Source organism: Suncus etruscus, chromosome 17 (genome assembly GCF_024139225.1).
Source record: "Suncus etruscus isolate mSunEtr1 chromosome 17, mSunEtr1.pri.cur, whole genome shotgun sequence".
NCBI lineage: Eukaryota > Metazoa > Chordata > Mammalia > Eulipotyphla > Soricidae > Suncus > Suncus etruscus.
Genome location: NC_064864.1, coordinates 65522521 through 65542335, shown reverse-complemented (window position 1 = coordinate 65542335; position 19815 = coordinate 65522521). Strand labels below are relative to the sequence as shown.

Genomic DNA, 19815 nt, shown 5'->3' with positions numbered 1-19815 from the left:
CTGAGCATTGCTGAGTGTGGCACATCCTCCCCACCCCCAAAATAGTTCATTTGCTGGGAAGTGAGAGAGGAGAGCCCGTGTTTGTGGACTCCGGTGAGCTGTGAGGTTTGGCTATGTTTCCTCCTATTTTCCTCACAGCATTCAACAATGGGAGCTTTACTTCAACTCTGCCCAAGAGCATCACCCATGACCACCCATTGCTAGTCGGCCAAATGAGATTTAAATCTGGGCCCATGTGGCCTCATTGTGTGGTTTGTCCCCAAATTCAGGAGGGAGATTCTGTAGAATGAGGTCCCCAAGGGATGGTGCTGTGGGCCTCCCCCTATGAAGAAAGACCCAGGGGTGTCCTTGGTCTTTGTCCATGTTGTCTTGAGACATTTCAGATGCTTTGAACAATAATAGCAGGTAGGAAAATAGGGGTGCAGATGTCTTCCCATGTGCACACCTCACAACAGGGTCCTTGGAGGTAAGAGTGCAGATGGGAACTGACCACACCTGGCTCTTTTGTCACTTGGATATTTGACTCATGAAGGACTTTCTGGCATTTGTTGTTTTAATTCTTCAAGATATGGTGCAGGAGGGGCCAGGTAGGTGGCGCTGGAGGTAAGGTGTCTGCCTTGCAAGCGCTAGCCAAGGAAGGACCGTGGTTCGATCCCCCGGCGTCCCATATGGTCCCCCCCAAGCCAGGGGCGATTTCTGAGCACATAGCCAGGAGTAACACCTGAGCGTCAACCGGGTGTGGCCCAAAAAAAAAAAAAAAAGATATGGTGCAGGAGCTGGAGTGATAGCACAGTGGGGAGTGCAAACATGGGTTCAATCCATGGCATCTTACATGGCCCCCCAAGCCTGCCAGGAGTAATTTCTTTTTTTTTTTTTTTTTTGGTTTTTGGGCCACACCCGACGTTGCTCAGGGGTTACTCCTGGCTGTCTGCTCAGAAATAGCTCCTGGCAGGCACGGGGGACCATATGGGACACCGGGATTCGAACCAACCACCTTAGATCCTGGATTGGCTGCTTGCAAGGCAAACACCGCTGTGCTATCTCTCCGGGCCCCAGGAGTAATTTCTGAGCACAGAACCAGGAGTAACCTCTGAGCACTGCCAGGTGTGGCCCAAAAACAAAAAAATAAAAACAAGAGAGATGGCATGGAGGTAGGGCATATGTCTTGCATATATGGTGGTTCCAATCCCAGCATCCCATACGGTCCCCTGAGCCTGCCAGGAGTGATTTCTGAGTGTAGAGCCAGGAGGAACCCCTGAGTGCAGCAGATGTGACCCAAAAACAAAAAAAACAACAAAAAAAAAACCAACAAGATATGGTGCCAACAGCCTCTCTTCCTGGGCGCTGAATTCCTCTACCACCCCATGGTGCACCTTTGGGGGCATTTCCTGTTCCTAGCCTTGTGGTGTGGGTCCCCCAGGAAGCATGCTTCCTGCTGGGGAGAGTGATAAGTAGCTGGAGTCCACGGGCCACCAAGGGCCGGACGCACCGAGACTTAGGCTGAACTGAGCTGCTGAATCAGGCTCCTGGGAGGAAGGCCCGGGAGGCCAGGACTTCCTGCGAGCTGACCAGTGGGCAGTGGGAGGGGGGAGGAGGGGTCAGAGGTCATGGGTTCCTGCCTTGCTCTGAGCCTCACTTTCCCCATCTGTGGGAGGAAGGGCCTCCTGCTTCTATTTGAGGCTAGACTGGGTTCCTGGTATGAGATGAAGTCACTCTGGTCTGAGGCTTACTGCTTGGGATTGCAGGTGACATTCTATGCAGATATTAGTGTTTTTTAGAGGGAGACACTCCCAGCTTTTGTTCAGCGGTGCTCCCAATGAGGCCCAGGAATGGAGCTGGACCTGGAATTCCCATATGCAGACCCATGTTCCTACTTTCCTCATCCTTTCCCCACCTTCAGATTTTCCCTTTGGCTCTGCTAAGGCTGTACCTTGCCTTGCAGACATCCACGACAGTGATGGGGGCTCAAGCAGCGGCCACCAGAGCCCCAAAAGCACAGCCAAGTGGGCAGCGTCCCTGGAGAACCTGCTGGAAGACCCAGAAGGCGTGAAGAGATTCCGGGTTTGCCATGTTCATTGTCGGGGGGATGGATGTAGGGTGCGTGCATGCGTGTGTGTGTGTGTGTGTGTTGGTGTGTGTAAATGTGCGTGTGTGAATTTATGTGTGTGTGTACACGTCGGGGGGTCTGGGGGGCTAGGGTTGGGGGCATTTAAAAGAACAACAGGGGCCAGAACCATAGTATAGCAGTAGGGCATTTGCCTTACACGCAGCTGAGCTGGCCTGGGTCTAATCCCTGGCATCCCCTCTGGTCCCCCAAGCCAGGAGTGATTTCTGAGTGCAAAGTCAGAAGTAACCCCTGAGCACCGCTGGGTGTGGCACAAAACAAAAACAAGCCAAAAAATCCAACATGTTTCCAACTTGAAAGAATGGAATTCTCACCTGTATAGCCATGGTCCAGCCCCCAGGGGATATGCACAGGCTCATTTGGAGAGTTATGGGCTCCCAGGTGGTATTCAGGGGGATCTGGTGGTGCCTCCTGGGAAACCTAGGTCAGCTGGGTGGCAGTGCCAGGGGTCTGGGGATTGTTAGAGATTCTTCTAGACAGGATGGGGCAGGGGAGAGTGACAGGAGATCATCATGATCAGACCAAGGGCAGAATCTAGAGTTCCCCATTGTGCCCAGGAAGGTGGTGTGGACCACGGACTGGGGGTGGGGGTCTCTATTTAGTTGTCATGAGTATCTACAGGTGATAAGGAAGGAAAGAGGCTGGGCAGCAGCAGCAAAGCCAAGGATATCTCAGAGCTGAGCCGATGGGCAGAAGTGTCATTGCTACATGGCAGAAGAACTTAGGTTTACAGCATCCAGTGTTAGGGACAATGTATGGCCTCTGGACTGTTCGGTATTGGCCCTGGGAACCCACTTTCCCTTAGGAAGGAGCCTGGGCTTTTGGTCCCTGTCATTTTCCTCAATGAGGGCTGATGGGCAGACCTCTGGGACTGCTGGCCAGTACCGAGGACGGACCAGATTACCATGCCATAAACTTCCAGCTTCCACCCAGTGGAAAGGCACCTCCGATTCAAAATAGGTTCTTATCATGCATTTTTAGACAAGGCATAATATGTTTTCTTTCTTTTTGTTTAAAAAAATGAAAGGGGCTGATTTTGGAGGAATGTGCTTTAGTTTAAACATTGTCTGGAAGGAACTAATAAATCTTCTATTTCAATTTACTTTTTGGTAATTTATTGTCAGCGAAGAATTGTGTGTGGAATCTTGCTTCATTTTGACTATTCTTACAATATGAAAGTCAGCTTCAAATACTCACAAAATTCTTGGGGTAACACTAAGCATGTCTCTTACTTTCTGGGGAGTCCAAGGTTGGCCCTGTCCGAGTTCATCTTGACCTCTTCCATCCTTGAAGAGGTTGTTAGAATTAATTTTATTTTTTAAAGGAGAATGTTGATATTTTTCCCCTTCTTTTTTATCCCTAGGAATTTTTGAAGAAGGAATTCAGTGAAGAAAATGTTTTATTTTGGCTAGCTTGTGAAGATTTTAAGAAAACACAAGATAAGAAGCAGGTATTTTTATTTTTTTGTTATTTTTGGTTTGGGGGGCCACAGCCCATCTGTGCTCAGGGCTTCCTCCTGGCTTGGTACTCAGGGATTACACCTGGAGGGTTCAGGGGACTATTTTGAGTGCCTGGGATTGAATCCAGGTTGGCCACGTGCAAGGCAAATTCCTATTTATCTGGGCCCCATAACGGATTTGGGGGCAGGCTTGACCCTTCAGTTATCTTCAGATAACTTGATGCCTTAGTTATATTGTCAAAAAGTATGGACATCAATTTTTATTTTATCTTTACATTTTGTTTTAGTTTTGGGGACTCCACCTGGCATTGCTCAGGGGTTATGCCTGGTGGGGCTCAGTGGACTATCTGGGTGGCCAGGTATTAAATCCATGTCATCGGTGAGCAAGGCAAGCTTTTTTTTTTTTTTTTTTTTTTTTTTTGGGCCACACCTTGTGACGCTCAGGGGTTACTCCTGGCTATGCGCTCAGAAGTTGCACCTGGCTTCTTGGGGGACCATATGGGACGCCGGGGGATCGAACCGCAGTCCGTCCTAGGCTAGCGCAGGCAAGGCAGGCACCTTACCTCCAGCGCCACCGCCCGGCCCCCTTTTTTTTTTTTTTTGCAAGGCAAGCTTTGTATGAGCTACACTATCTCATAGGTTCAGGAATCCATTCTATTTGGGGGAGGGGGCCTGGGTCATATCCAGCGGTGTTCAGGGGTTACTCCTGGCTCTGTGCATAGAAATTGCTCCTGGAAGGTTCAGGGGACCACATGGGATGCTAGGAATAGAACCGGGGTCTATCCAGTGTTGGTCACATGCAAGGCAAATGCCCTACTGCTGTGCTAACACACACTAACACTTCGGCCCTAGGAATCATTCTTTGTTTTTGTTTTTGGGCCACACCTGGTGACCCTCAAGGGTTACTCCTGGCCCTGTGCTCAGGGGTTATTCCTGGTAGTGCTCAGGAGACCATGTGGGATGCTAAAGATTGAACCTGGGTAGGCCACATGCAAGGCAAACACCCTCCTTGCTATGATATTGGTTCCATCCCAGGAATTTTTTTTTGTTTTTGGGTCACACCCGGCATCGCTCAGGGGTTACTCCTGGCTCTACATTCAGAAATCACTCCTGGCGGGCTTGGAGGACTATATGGGATGCTGGGATTTGAACCACCGTCCTTCTGCATGCAAGGCAAATGCCCTACCTCTGTGCTATCTCTCCGGCCTCAGGATTTTTTTTTTTTTTTTTTTGGGCCACACTGGCGTTGCTCAGGGGTTACTCCTGGCTGTCTGCTCAGAAATAGCTCCTGGCAGGCACGGGGGACCATATGGGACACCAGGATTCGAACCAACCACCTTTGGTCCTGGATTGGCTTCTTGCAAGGCAAATGCCGCTGTGCTATCTCTCCGGGCCCAGGAATTTTTTTTTTTAAGGGAGTGATTCCAATGGACAGAAGTTAGTGGGAGAACTGCGGTGTGTGTGTTTCTCAGTACTCACGACATCTGAGATTTTCTTCATGAAGAAGTTCTGAGGCTGCATCCCAGAGGCTGGTGCCATGGTATTTGGTAGAAGCATCAGAGAATGCTTGCCTTACATGTGGCCCACCTGGATTCAATCTCCAGCATCCCAGAGCACTGCCAGGTGTGATCCCTGAGAGCGGAGTCAGTAGTAAACCTTGAACAATTGCTGGTCATGAGCCCAAAACAAAACACAAACACAATGGGCCTCAGAGGGTACTGGTTATTCTGGCTCTGCTTGTGGAATGAGGGTCATTCCAGGAAGACCAGGAAGGCCCAGGTGGCTCCTGGAGGCATGCCCATCAGGAGGAGGCAGGTCCCATGAGTCTCTGGCTGGATGGGGGTAAGAGGAGCCTGTCGGTGACCATGTGTTTTCATGAGGTTCCCAAATGGTGCCCACAAGTGCCACCTGTGTGCATGGGTGAAACTGAGGTACAAGACTATAGGAAGTGGGGCTGGAGAGATAGCATGGAGGTAAGGCATTTGCCTTTCATGCAAGAGGTCATCGGTTCGAATCCCAGCGTCCCATATGGTCCCCCGTGCCTGCCAGGAGCAATTTCTGAGCATGGAGCCAGGAGTAACCCCTGAGCACTGCCGGGTGTGACCCAAAAACCACAAAAAAAAAAAAAAAAAAAAAAAAAAGACTATAGGAAGTGGGGACCACTGGACTATTGGGGGGGGGGCAGCCTGCTTTCCCAGAGAGTGCTTTGGGAGTGTGTGACAGGTTTGGCTCACCTGCTTTGAGCGGCAGAAATCTCTGAGGTTTTGGCTTGGCTTCCTGGGTTCAACCCCAGATTCCCTGGGGGACTGACTTTTCCTCCACTGGCCAGTGCTGCTGGTGTTTCTGGAGACATTGGGACTCTGATTCGGCAGATGTTAGAACTTACTTTTCAGAGTTGTCAAACCTGTGCCCCCGCCCCCCTCCCCCCCAAATCAAACACTGCTCTGAGCCATGGGTCCAGGGGCTCAGCTGGGTGGTTGCTGACTACAGCTGGAAAACCAGTCACTCATTTGTTCAAAGATCCAAACTCTTCCTCCTGCCTTGCTTCCTTGGATGGAACCTTTTTGGGCCTGCCTCTCTTTGCAGGGTGAAGAGGGAGGGTGTCCCTTCAGCTTTTATCCCCTCTGCAGGTAGCGTACTTTTTTTTTTTTTTTTTTTGTATTTTTGGGTCACACCCGATAGTGCTCAGGGGTTATTTCTGCCTGGCTCTATGCTCAGAAATCACTCCTGGCAGGCTCAGGGGACCATATGGGATGCCAGGATTCAAACCACTGTCTCTGCATGCAAGGCAAATGCCTTACCTCCATGCTATCTTTCAGGCCCATGGTAGAGTTCTTTTGACCTTGAGCTTGGGGATGGGAGGCAGGTCTTGTCACCCCTCTCAGCTGACCCACCCCGGTGGGGATTAGTTCAGAGATGTGCAGGATGGAAAGGGAGGCTGGACCCTTCAGGCCATTTTTGTCCCCAAGTTTCAACCACATCCACCCCTTCATGCTAGATTTAACTGATCCCTCCTCCGACCACCTGCTAAGACCCTACTCTGGGCCTACTACTGAACTAATGACCCTCAGCCTTCCTGGAAGCTGATGGAGATGAGCAGGACTCAGGCCAGGCAGGTGCCTCCCTGCATTGTACCGAGGGGGATGTACAGAGCTCTGGGCTTGAGCTGCCATTGGGGTGACCCACACCGTGTTGGGGTGTCCTTCATTGCACACAAGTTCCCCTGCAAAACCTGGGGGACTTATTCTGGAGCCCAGAGATTCTCTGCTTTAGGGAACAGTCTCCTAAGAGGGGAAGCTGCTACCCAGCTCTGCTCTGCAGGGCCCAGAGCTGAGTTTAGAAACAGGAAGTGGATCTGTGAGGGGCCTGTCAGGAAGGCCCTGGGGGGAAGTGAGTTTTGAGCTAGTACCTGAATTGGAGGAGGGGCAAGTGGAATCTTGTGAAAGATGGATGGGAAAGAAGCTCTTCTTTCCATGAGGCACAGTGAGTCCTCTGGGGTGCTTGAAGCTGGGCCCCTTGGGCATCTGGGAAGACCCAGGGCTGAGTTCCCAGTTATGGCTGTGGTCTGAGCTGGGAGCTGCCTCGGTTCTTTGCAGAGTCAGGATTCTGACCCATTCTCTCTCCAGAGCACGCAGAGGTGGGAGGGCTGGAGAGGATGTTCTGGAACCATCTTGTAGCTGAGCAGGGAGGAGAAGGAGGTATAGGGAGGAAGGAGATGGGAGGATGTGGGGCAGGTTGGCCCCCAAGGTCAGATTCACTCAGGGGGTCTGCTCCAGAGAGGAGCTGGCTGCGGGTTTATCTCTCCACTTATCCCACCCCCCTTCACTTCATTGTCATTTTATTTTCTTTATTGGGACACACCACCAGTGGTGCCCTGGGGACCATGTGGTACTAGTGCTTAAACCTCAGGCTCCCTGGGGTTTATGAGATCTTAGAAAAAGCTCCATCTGGGCCTGGAGAGATAGCACAGCGGTGTTTGCCTTGCAAGCAGCCATCCAGGATCAAAGGTAGTTGGTTCGAATCCCAGTGTCCCATATGGTTCCCCCCCCCCCCCCCCCCCGTGCCTGCCAGGAGCTATTTCTGAGCAGACAGCCAGGAGTGACCCCTGAGCACTGCCAGGTGTGGCCCAAAAACCAAAAAAAAAAAAAAAAAAAAAAAAAAATCTCCACCTGGAGCTGGAACGATGGCGCAGTGGTAGGACATTTGCCTTGTGCAGCGGTAGGATGTTTGCCTTGCACACAGCTGACCCTGGACAGACTGCGTTTCGTCAGGTCCCCCAAGTCAGGAGCGAATTCTGAGCGCATAACAAGGGGTAACCCCTGAGCATCACTGGAAGTGGCTCAAAATAAAAAAAAGAAAAGAAAAAGAAAAAGCTCATCTGGGGCCAGAGAGATAGCACAGCGGTAGGAAGTTTGCCTTGCACGCAGCTGATTCAGGACAGATGGTGGTTCGAATCCTGATATCCCATTTATTCCCTTCCTTCTTCTATCCATTCATAACTCCATCCACCCATCTATATCATTAACCCAGCCATCTATCACCATCTATTTTCTCAATCATTCTTATATATCTAGCTATCCCCATCTATCCATTCATCCATCTCCATTATACACTCACCCACACATTTCCCTATCTCTCTACTCATCCATTTATCCATCCAGACCCTATATCCTATTTGGCAGGGGTTGAACCAGAGGTGGACAGGAAAGTTTGTGCAGATTGGTTTTTGTTTGTTTGTTTTTGGTTTTTGGGTTGCACCTGGCATCACTCAGGGGTTACTCCTGGCTCTATGATTAGAAATCGCTCCTGACAGGCTCAGGGGACCATATGGGATGCCGGGATTTGAACCACCGTCCTTCTGCATCTAAGGCAAATACCTTACCATTGTGCTATCTCTCGAGCCCCAAATGTGTGCAGATTGTAAAAACCAAATCCAGATTGAGGCAGTATGGGTAGGGCAGGTTCCTAATAAACATGGGTCTATGGATGACTTGTTTCAGACTATTTTCAGAGACATGTCTTGCACTTTATTTTTACTTTTATTAATTTTTTTGTTTTGTTTTTGAAGCCAAACTTGGCTCTGCTCAGGGTTTCTTTCTGACTCTGTGCCCAGGGATTACTCCTGATGGAGTTTTGGGGACCAAATGTGGTACCAGAGATCACACCAGGTTGATTACATTCAAGTCAAGTACTTTCCCCACTGTATTATTGTCTCTCTAGCGCCAGTGGTCCTCAAACTACAGCCCGCGGACCACATATTGTATTTGTTCCCATTTTGTTTCTTCACTTAAAAATAAGATGTATACAGTGTGCATAGGAATTTGTTCATAGTTTTTGTTTTCACTATGGTCTGAGGGACGGTGAACTGGCCCCCTGTTTAAAAAGTTTTTATTCTTCATTATAATAGTGTTTTAGGGTTAAGAATTCTGGGGTGTCGGAGAGATAGCACAGCCGTGTTTGCCTTGCAAGCAGCCGATCCAGGACCAAAGGTGGTTGGTTCGAATCCCGGTGTCCCATATGGTCCCCCGTGCCTGCCAGGAGCTATTTCTGAGCAGACAGCCAGGAGTAACCCCTGAGCACCACCGGGTGTGGCCCAAAAACCAAAAAAAAAAGAAAATAAAATAAAAGAATTCTGGGGTGGGGGTCAGGAATTGAAGCATTTACTCCTTAATTTTCTTTTTTTTTTTTTTTCTTTTTGGGCCACACCCAGCAGTGCTCAGGGGTTACTCCTGGCTGTCTGCTCAGAAATAGCTTAGCTCCTGGCAGGCACAGGGGACCATATGAGACACCGGGATTCGAACCAACCACCTTTGGTCCTGGATCGGCTGCTTACAAGGCAAACACCGCTGTGCTATCTCTCCGGGCCCTCCTTAATTTTCTTTCACACTAAAATTTGATCCAAGGTTGGGTCTGTTTCAAGAGTATTTGATTTTTATTTATTTATATGCTTGGCAGCACTCAGGGGTTAATCCTGGCTCTGCACTCAGAAATTACTCCTGGCAGGGGCCGGAAAGATAGCATGGAGGTAAGGCATTTGCCTTTCATGCAGAAGGATGGTGGTTCGAATCCTGGCATCCCATATGGTCCCCTGTGCCTGCTAGGGGCATTTCTGAGCATAGAGCCAGGAGTAACCCCTGAGCGCTACCAGGTGTGACCCCCCCCCCCAAAAAAAAAGAAAATATATTACTCCTGGCAGGCTCTGGGGACCATATGGATGCCAGGGATTGAACCCGGGTCAGCCTCATGCAAGGAAAATGCCCTCCACACTTTGCTATCACTCTGGCCCTGTATTTGATATTCTTTTTTTTTTTTTTTTTTTTTTTTTTTTTTGGTTTTTGGGCCACACCCAGTGACGCTCAGGGGTTACTCCTGGCTATGCGCTCAGAAGTCGCTCCTGGCTTGGGGGACCATATGGGACGCCGGGGGATCGAACCATGGTCCGTCCTAGGCTAGCGCAGGCAAGGCAGGTAGGTACCTTACCTCTAGCGCCACCATCCGGCCCCCAGTATTTGATATTCTTTTTTTTTTTTTTTTTGGGCCACACCCGTTTGATGCTCAGGGGTTACTCCTGGCTATGTGCTCAGAAATCGCCCCTGGCTTGGGGGGACCATATGGGATGCCGGGGGATCGAACCGCCGTCCGTTCCTTGGTAGCGCTTACAAGGCAGACACCTTATCTCTAGCGCCACCTTCCCGGCCCCGTATTTGATATTCTTGATGAAAATAATTATTAGGCTTGGGCGACCCTCAGTGACTGGAGCACAAGCTTTACCTTCAGAGGTCCGGGTTTTATTCTGGTATCCTGGGGTCCCCAACACCTCTGGAGTCAACTACAGAGTATGAAACCAGGAGTAGCTCCTGTGCACTTCTGGGTGTGGCACCCCCAAATAAATAAGTAAAAATAATTAAAAAAAGGCATATCTTTAAAAGGCAAAGATATTCTTTTTTTTTTTTTTGGTTTTTCGGGCCACACCTGTTTGATGCTCAGGGGTTACTCCTGGCTAAGCACTCAGAAATTGCCCCTGGCTTGGGGGTACCATATGGGACGCCGGGGGATGGAACCGCGGTCGAGATCTTTCCTTGGCTAGCACTTACAAGGCAGACACCTTACCTCTAGCGCCACCTCGCCAGCCCCGGGAAAGATATTCTTAAAGGGATAAACATTATTATTATTATTATTATTGTTTTGGTTTATGGGCCAGACCTGACAGTGCTCAGTTGACTCCTAGCTCTGCACTCAGAACTACTGACAATGTTTGGGGGCCACATGGGATGCCAGGGATGGAATCTGTATCAACCACAAGTAAGGCATAGGCCCTTCCCACTGTGCTATTTCTCCAGCCCCAACATCTTTATTGTTATAAAAATGTGTGAAGACAGGGCCGGCGAGGTGGCGCTAGAGGTAAGGTATGTCTGCCTTGTAAGCACTAGCCAAGGAAGGACCGAGGTTCGATACCCCCGGTCCCATATGGTCCCCCCAAGCCAGGGGCAATTTCTGAGCACTTAGCCAGGAATAACCCCTGAGCATTAAACGGGTGTGGCCCAAAAAACAAAAAAAAAAAAAAAGAAAGAAGGAAAGAAAATGTATGAAGACCCTGAAGTGAGACACTACCCAATGGGAATCCTCTTCTAATGCAATGTATATAGCTCTCTCTCTCTCTCTCTCTCTCTCTCTCTCTCTCTCTCTCTCTCTCTCTCTCTCTCTCTCTCTCTCTCACATTTGGGCTGTGGCTTTTGAACATCGACTTCACAGGGCTGTGCTGGTCCCATCTGAGCTCCACACCTGTTTTGGGGCCTCCATGCTACCATCTTGTTGTGTTATCTTTGAGATACTATCTCCCCACTTCCTCCCCTCCAACTCAAACACATACACACATATGTTTCCATCTGTCCCCTTCAACATTGTTTTTTGTTGTTGTTTTTGTTTCTGGGCCACATCTAGTGGTGCTCATGGGTAACTCCTGGCTCTGCACTCAGAAATTGCTCCTGGCAGGCTCAGGGACCAAACTGGGAATCAAATGCCAGGAATCAAACCATGTTCTGTACTGGATTGGCCGCATGCAAGGCAAATGCCCTACTGCTGTTCTATCACTCCGACCCTGTCCCCTTTAACCTTGTTGTTTGGTGGTTCTTGCCGGACTGGGAGGATGCTATTCTTTGCATGGACTGTGTCCGGCTTTTCTTAATCCCATCTCTTCTGCTAGCTTTTTTTTTTTTTTTTTTTTTGGGTCACACCCGGCAGTGCTCAGGGGTTATTCCTGGCTCCATGCTCAGAAATTGCTCCTGGCAGGCACAGGGGACCATATGGGATGCCAGGATTTGAACCGATGACCTTCTGCATGAAAGGCAAATGCCTTACCTCCATGCTATCTCTCTGGCCCTTCTGCTAGCTTTTTGACATGTTTCTCTACAGTGGCTGCTCCTGCCCAAGGTTCAGATCCTGTTTTCAGTTCAGGGACACCCCACAGCCGGCCCTTCCCTTGATCCCTTCCTGCCTCCTGGTTCTCTCAGCCCCTGCAAACCTCTCTGGTTTGGTGTGAGCACAGACAGTGCAAGCTTTCCAATGAGGGACATTAAAAACTCTTTTTGAGTGAGAATATTTTTCTATGTCTTCCTACTTTCCCTCCCACTTTGTTGACAGTCTGATGGGAGGGAGAATTCCTGGTTAGAGCTTTCCCAGAATTTTGACAGCCTGGACCCATTGCCTTATATAGGTTAGGATGAGCATCTTAGATGCAAGCTGTCTTGCCTTGTTTTGTATGGGGACCACACCCAGTGGTGCTCAAAACTTATACTTGGCTTTGTGTTCAGGGATCATGCTTGGTGGGGCTTGGGGGACTCTATGGAGTTCCAGGGATTAACCTCACTGGTGTTCCCCAAACACAACAAGACAGCATGCATTTAAGACACCTAGAGCTGGAGTCCCACCCGCTGTGCTATCTGTACTGTCTTCTTGTTGGCTTCCTCCTTATCCCCCAGTAAAGTGCAGTCTCTTCCTTTGATCACTAGTATTCGAAACCTGGAGCTTGAAGCTGGAGAGCATGGCAGCATGGGCAGATGGGCGTTTCACTCACAGTGGGGGGTATTTTGGGGGCATCTTTTCACCTGGAAACTCATGGTTCTGGGCATCCATCTTATGTTGTCTTTATTATTCTTAACATAGGCTTTTGTTTTGTTTTGTTTTTTGGGTCACACCCAGCAGCGCTCAGGGGTTCCTCCTGACTCTGGGGACCATATGGGATGCCGGGATTTGAACCACTATCCTTCTGTATTCAAGGCAAATGCTCTGCCTCCATGCCATCTCTCTGGCCCCTAACAGGTTTTTCTTGTTTAGATGCTAAGGACTTACCCAAGGGCTTCACCCTGCAGCAGTCCATGTACCACTGAGACACCTCATTACTAATGTTCAAAGATTTGTAGGGAGGCATGAGCAATAATGCAGCAGGGAGGGACAACCCAAGTTCCCCTGAGCCCGCCAGGAGGAGCCCCTGAGCACTGCTGATGTGGCCCTAATACAAATAAACAATTTTGGGGGGGGAGGGTTGGGCCACACCCAGTGGTGCTCAGGGATTACTCCTGGCTCTGTGCTCAGAAATTGCTCCTAGCGGACTTGCGGACCATATGGGATGCCAGAATCAAACCTGGGTCCATCTTGGGTAGGCCACTTTAATGCAAATCCCCTACTGCTGTGCTATTGCTCTGGCCCCACAAACAACCAATTTATAGGGCCAGAGACATAGTCCAGAAGTTATGGCACTTGCTTGGCACATAACAGACCCTGATTCCGTCCTGGCACCACACCGCTGGGAACAATCCCTGAGCTCTGCTGGGTGCTGAGTAGGACCAACCTCCATGAATTGTTAAGGCTTGCATGGTGCAAGGACCCCCAGGCCACCCACAGAATTGCCAGGATCAGAGGTGCCCACGATGTGCCCCTCAGTGTGCATCCTTGGCACAGTGCTGCTGTGTTTTTAGCACGTGCTTTTCTGCTACATCCTGTTCTCTGTCTGAGATTGGGTCCTTGATTCCTACCTTTTTCCTCCTATGTTTGCATCTTTTTGGTGTTTTGGTTCTTTTCGGTTTGTTTTTGGTTCACACCCGTGACGCTCAGGGATTACTCCTGGCTATGCACTCAGAAATCGCTCTTGGCTCCGGGGACCATATGGGATGCTGGGGATCGAACGTAGGTCTGTCCTGGATCAGCGTTCAAGACAAATGCTTTACCATTATGCTATTGCTCTGGCTCCGTGGTGTTTTGGTTCTTGCCTTTGACGCTCCACTCAAATGCTCCCCACCTGCTTTTTGTCTGCCATCCTCCTCACCCTTCCACCTGACTCACCTGACCCCCCTAGAGCTTTGACCCTTTCCTACCTTGCAGGGTACTGAGGTCCGCCCCATGTTCCCGTGTTCAGCAGTCATGGCTGCTGTCTGGCACCAGTTCTTGGAAATATTCTTGAATCATAGGCCTGGTCACTTCTGGCCTCTTCTACTTGATGCAGCGGATGTGACTAATGTGGTCGCTGAGTCCTGCTTGAGTTCTGCTGTCTGCTTGGTCTTCCCTCTTCCAGAGGGACTGGTGGAGATGCCCCTGGGAGCCCAAGTGCAGCCCTGGGGGTGGGGGAGGCAGGTGGGGAACCAGGGTCTCGGACCCAGAAGTGTCGGGAGGGGACTTCTCCTCGAAGCTAAGTGTGGAGTGTCTGTGGGCCAGCCAAGCCCACTTGTCTTGAAACTAGTGACTACTTGCTTGGTTTGTTTGTTTGGGCCACATCCAGCTGTGCTCCTGTCTTACTCCTGACTCTGTGCCAGGGATCAAACCATGGTCAGCTGTGTGCAAGGCAAACATGTTACCTACTGTTTATTGTTCTGGCCCTGGCTAGTGGCTTTGGGGGATGAGTGATGAATTGAAATCTTGGGAAAATATAGGATTTGGAAAACCTAGGGTAAAATCTCTCTTCGTGGAACTGGAATCTCAGAATATGTGTGTGGGAGAGATGGAGAGACAGGAATGGACAAAGGCAAGCTGGAAGGCATTCAGGAGCCTGAGGGGGCAAGGGCTGGGGAACAGGGGAGAAGGAGGAGGAGGAGCGGGAACTCTGGTGAACCGTGAACTGTGGCTATAGACTGGACTGAGAGGTTTGAGGGCGGGCAGAGATTCAGGGTACACTTTTTTTCTGTGATGTTTCCATAAGAATTGGGGAGGGGGAGAAACCCACTGACTGTGGGGGACTCACAGAGCAAAATGTTTTCCCCCCAGAGAGAAAGGTTACATGTGTAGAGAACGGTTATTGCGTGAGAGAACAGGACCTGAACATAAAACCAAGACCTTCAGAGCACTGAATGGCTGAGTCTTTCTGTTCCTCTGAACTGAGTTCTGATTTTGTTTTTATTTCCTTTTCTTGTTCTTGGGGGAAAGCACACCCCACAGTGCTCAGGGGGCTATTCCTAGAACATTGCTTGGAGGTTGATTCAGGAGGTGCTAGAGTTCCCGTGGGGACAGGGTTAAACCTGGGCTCCTGTGCGCAGAGCCTGCACTCAACTCCTTTATGTGGGAGGTGCCTTTGCTTCTTCTGAGGGCATTTCTGGGCCCACCTGAGCCGGATGGACCTTGTCCATGGGGATCCTGTCACTGCTGTCCTTGAGTGATGCGAGGTCCTTCAGGGGCCCAGTGGAACCCTTGGAATGGGCACATTTGTTCTCCAGGCGGGGGGTGGGGGGGTGGGGGGGTGGGGGGGGTGGGGATCCTAGAATCCTAGACCTGGGATTCCGGGTGTGCTGAGCCTTTCCCTAGAGGGGCAGGACAGGGTTAAGGAGCTCTGGAAAAGCTCTCAGAGCTGCTTCTCCTTTTCTCAGCATCTGTGCAGGGACCCGCCTTCCCGTGACCAGCTCGTGGTTGCCTCTAGGGTTTCCCTCTCCTCAAACTGCCTCAGCCCAGATAAGCCTGTGTGACTAGCCTGAAAGGGGGTGGCCTCTGTCAGCTCTGGGCTGTGGGAGGACAGAGGAGGCCTTCTGCCTTGTCTGCCCTGCTCACCACTGAGACTCACAGTACAACTCATACCTGACAGCTTGGCTTGTCCTGGCCAGTGTGCATGTGCATATTTGTGCATGTGGGACTGTGTATGTGCGTGTGTGTGTGTGTGTGTGTGTGTGTGTGTGTGTGTGTTTGTGTGAATTGCAAGGGGAAGGGAAATGTGAAATGTGGAGATTGCTTTTCTGACTGAAGTTCTACTTTCATGAAGTTTTGTTAAAACAGGAAGTGGTTTTCCAGATGGGTTCCTTCCCAAACAGGACTGAGCATATGTCTGCATGTGTATGTCTATATGTGTGTATATAGGCCCTTGTATATTTTGTGTATGTGTTTATTTGTTGTTTGTATGTATTCACGTGTATGCCATCTATAAGTATATATCATGTATTTGTGTATGTGTGTGTTTGTAATGTGTATTTTTGTGTATTCATGCGTTGTGTATATGTGTGCATCTGTGTCTGTGCATGCATTCTTGCATTCATAACTTGATGTGGGAAGGTATCTCTGGGACACATGTGGGCCCAAACTCTGCAGCTCCCACAGGCCTCCTATCCTGCGCCTTGGGGCTGCCTTGCTCAGCCTTATCAGATGCCTCATGTGTCCTTCTGCCTGGCACTGAGTCCCTCGGGGCACTGGAAGGTGGGTGTTGATCCCACCTGTAGCTTCCTGCAGTTCTGGGAGAGGCGGAGTCAAACCAGACCCGACCTCCTGGGCCTTAAGGTCAGCTCCCTTTGGAACTGAACTTTAAGAACAGCAGGAATTGGTTCATGTCTATTTTCTCATATAGTTGGTTTCTCTGCATGTCTAGTCATTGTTGGTTAAAAATCAGTCCACTGGGGCTGGAGAGATAGCATGGAGGAAAGGCGTTTGCCTTTCATGCAGGAGGTCATCGGTTCGAATCCCAGCGTCCCATATGGTCCCCCGTGCCTGCCAGGAGCAATTTCTGAGCATGAAGCCAGGAGTAACCCCTGAGCACTGCCGGGTGTGACCCAAAAACTACCAAAAAAAAAAAAAAAAAATCAGTCCACTGAACTATTGTCCTTTTTTAGATAATTAAATTTATTTCAAAAAAAAAACACAAAAAAACAAAGAAACAAAAACAAAAAAATAAAAAAACAAAAACAAAAAAAAATTATTTCATAAAATTGGGGCCAGGCGGTGGCGCTAGAAGTAAGGCACCTGACTTGCTTGCGCTAGCCTTGGATGGACCTTGGTTCGATCCCCTGGCATCCCATATGGTCCCCCAAGCCAGGAGGGACTTCTGAGCGCATAGTCAGGAGTAACCCCTGAGCGTCACCAGGTGTGGCCCAAAAACCAAAAAAAAAAAAAAATTTATTCCATAAAATAGAAAAAAAAACAAAACACAAAACAGCAGGGTCTGGGGCTGGAGAGATAGTCAGTGATAGGGCATTTGCCTTGCAGGAGCTGGCCTGGGATGGACCTGGGTTCGATTCCTGGCATCCCATATGGTTGCCTGAACCTGCCAGGAACGATTTTTTTTTTGAGGGGGGGTCACACCTGGCTGTTTGCTCAGAAATAGCTCCTGGCAGGCACTGGGGACCATATGGGACACCGGGATTTGAACCAACCACCTTGGTCCTGGATCGGCTGCTTGCAAGGCAAATGCCGCTGTGCTATCTCTCCGGGCCCCAGGAGCGATTTCTGAGCAGAGTCAGGAGTAACCCCTGAGTGCTGCTGGGTGTGACCAAAAAAAAAAAAAAAGAACATCAGGGTCCTCCCTTTAGGGTCCCAGTATCCAAGTCTTCTGGAAGTTTCCATATGGCCGTCTGAGGTCTCCAAAGCCCGGCCCTGTAGCAGGCTCCAGAGGGAAGGGCACTTCCCAGGCCCCTAAGCTGTGCACCCACCTCAGCGGTGGCCCTTGGGAGCGTGCTTGACTGGCCAGCTTGCTGTCTGGCTCTCCCCACTCTTCCATGTAGAGAAATGTCCCGACTTCCCTCCAGAGATCCCAGACAGCAAGTGGCCTTTCTCCAAGAGGGAAGGAGACCATGGACCAGAGCTTGGAGCTCTGCCCATGTAGTCTCCTGGGGAGTTTCTGCTCCAGTCAGGGTGGGTCTTACAAATACAGGCTCGTAGCAGCCTTCCGGGGTGAGCTCTGGAGTGGGGTCCCTTCCCAGCAGGGCTCTGAGCCCACCACATCCCATGCTATTTCTCTTGCTTCTTTGTTTTCAGGTCACACCCAACAGTGCTCAGGGCTTCTTCCTGGCTCTGCACCTAGGGTCACTCCTGGCTTGATTGAAGCCAGGTGGGGTGAGTGCAAGGCAAGTGCTCTGCAGCTTTAGACATGAAGAATGTTGTACTCCCACTGGGTTCCAAAACTATTTGTCACCCCAGCAGGACCCCCCTTCCCACCGAGCAGTTGCTCCTCATTGCCTCCTCCTCAGCCCTGGGCAGCCCCACCTCCTGCCTGCCCAGTGGACCTGCCTGTCCTGCCAGTGTCCCCTATACAGAATTGGGTACCCGGAGCTTCTCAACACAGTCCTCACATGGTTCTTCCCTGAGCCAGGGATGCTTGAGCTGGCCTAGAAACTGCTTAACTTCTTAGTAACACCTCATTACACTTTACTATCTGTGATAGTATGTATTCACTCATTTATTCATTTGCTCACTTATTTACTCTTTATTTTGTTTTGTTTTGTTTTTTGGGGGTCACACCTGGCAGCGCTCAGAGGTTCCTCCTGGCTCTACGCTCAGAAATCCCTCCTAGCAGGCTTAGGGGACCATATGGGATGCCGGGATTCGAACCACCGACATTCTACATGCAAGGCAAATACCTTACCTCCATGCTATCTTTCCAGCCCCCACTTATTTACTCTTATTTATTGATTCATTCACTTATTTAGTCATTCAGTTGCTCATTCATTCATGGATTCATTAATTCATTTATTCAGACATTTCCCTTCTTGTTTCAGTTCAAGGCAAGCTCTGTTCTAGACAGGATGCCTTGCCTTGGGGTGCATCTAATACTCCCACACTCACTCCAACTTTGAACATTGAAATCTCCCTCTGAACCTCATAGTCACAACTTTGGGAGGAAACCTGGGAACACAAAGAAATATCCTACTTCAAAAAGATGCCAATCCCATAGGACACTGTCCATAGGAGTCGATGACTTTTCTCATCAGCTTTAACTAAAAAGGGTCAGAAACTTAGCATAGTGGGAAGGGTGCTTGTTTTACACACGGTCAATCTGTGTTTGATCCCCAGCATTCCTGAGAACCATCAGGTGTAGTAATTCCTAAGCACTGCTGAATGTGGGCTCCTAAAAGATGAAGGAAACTCTGTTCTTTGGGCACCCTGTTTGCTTCATCTTTTGTGGTGGTTTGGGGGCCACACAGGCTGTACTCAGGGGTTTCTCCTGGGGGTGCACTGGGCTTGCATGTGGAACTGGGATTGACACTTGGATGTTCTGTGCAAGGCGAGCACCTTAGCCCTTGGTCTGTCTCTCTTCCACTTTAGTACTTTCTGTGGTGGGATCTGAGACCCATGAGCCCTGGGCTTGAACTCACGGAGTTGACATGATGGTGTCCATGTTTCCTCTCCTAGCTGGGCAGATGCCACCGCTGTCCAGTGCCCAGCGTCCCAATTCTGTGTCAGCAATTCTGTGGCTACAGCAGCGTGAATAGGGGAGGGTGAGGCCACTGCAGCTTGGCTCTTCTGAGAGCAGCCAGAGGTTCCCCAGCTGCCACACCTGCCCTGTGTCTCTCCAGATGCAGGAGAAGGCCAAGGACATCTACATGACCTTCCTGTCCAGCAAGGCCTCAACTCAGGTCAACGTTGAAGGCCAGTCCCGGCTCAATGAGAAGATCCTTGAAGAACCGCACCCACTGATGTTCCAGAAACTCCAGGACCAGGTACCCCATGGCCCCCAGCTCCCCTATACTTGCCCCTCTTGGGGGGGAACCCTGTGAGCTCTGCATCACATGCCTCAGATTCCCCCGCCCCCAAATGGTTGGGTTACCTTACCCGAGGGGTCCATGTCTGGTGAGAGAGATAGGCTGGGATGCTGGTACCTCGATGCACCAGAGCCTTTTCCTTCATGCCTCAGGACTTGGGGTGTCTCACTCTGACTGAGAAGGGAGGCAGGAGTGAGGAACCCACAGTTGAGGTGGGTGGGCGTGGTAACTGCTGTGGGGAGGGGTGAATGGAACCATCTGGAAAGCAGATCGCCTGGAGCTATTCTCTTGAG

The 19815-nt window shown here is 50.1% G+C and overlaps 1 protein-coding gene across 1 annotated transcript in view; it reads left to right on the top strand.

Annotated features, from left to right (window-relative positions):
- The window catches only part of RGS10 (regulator of G protein signaling 10), a 48696-nt gene that overhangs the window by 15789 nt on the left and 13092 nt on the right, over positions 1–19815 (top strand). Inside the window, exons 2-4 of the mRNA XM_049764532.1 lie at positions 1943–2061; positions 3489–3575; positions 19337–19480. Coding sequence (XP_049620489.1) covers positions 1943–2061; positions 3489–3575; positions 19337–19480 — 350 coding nt within the window. The remainder of the gene's footprint in view (positions 1–1942; positions 2062–3488; positions 3576–19336; positions 19481–19815) is intronic.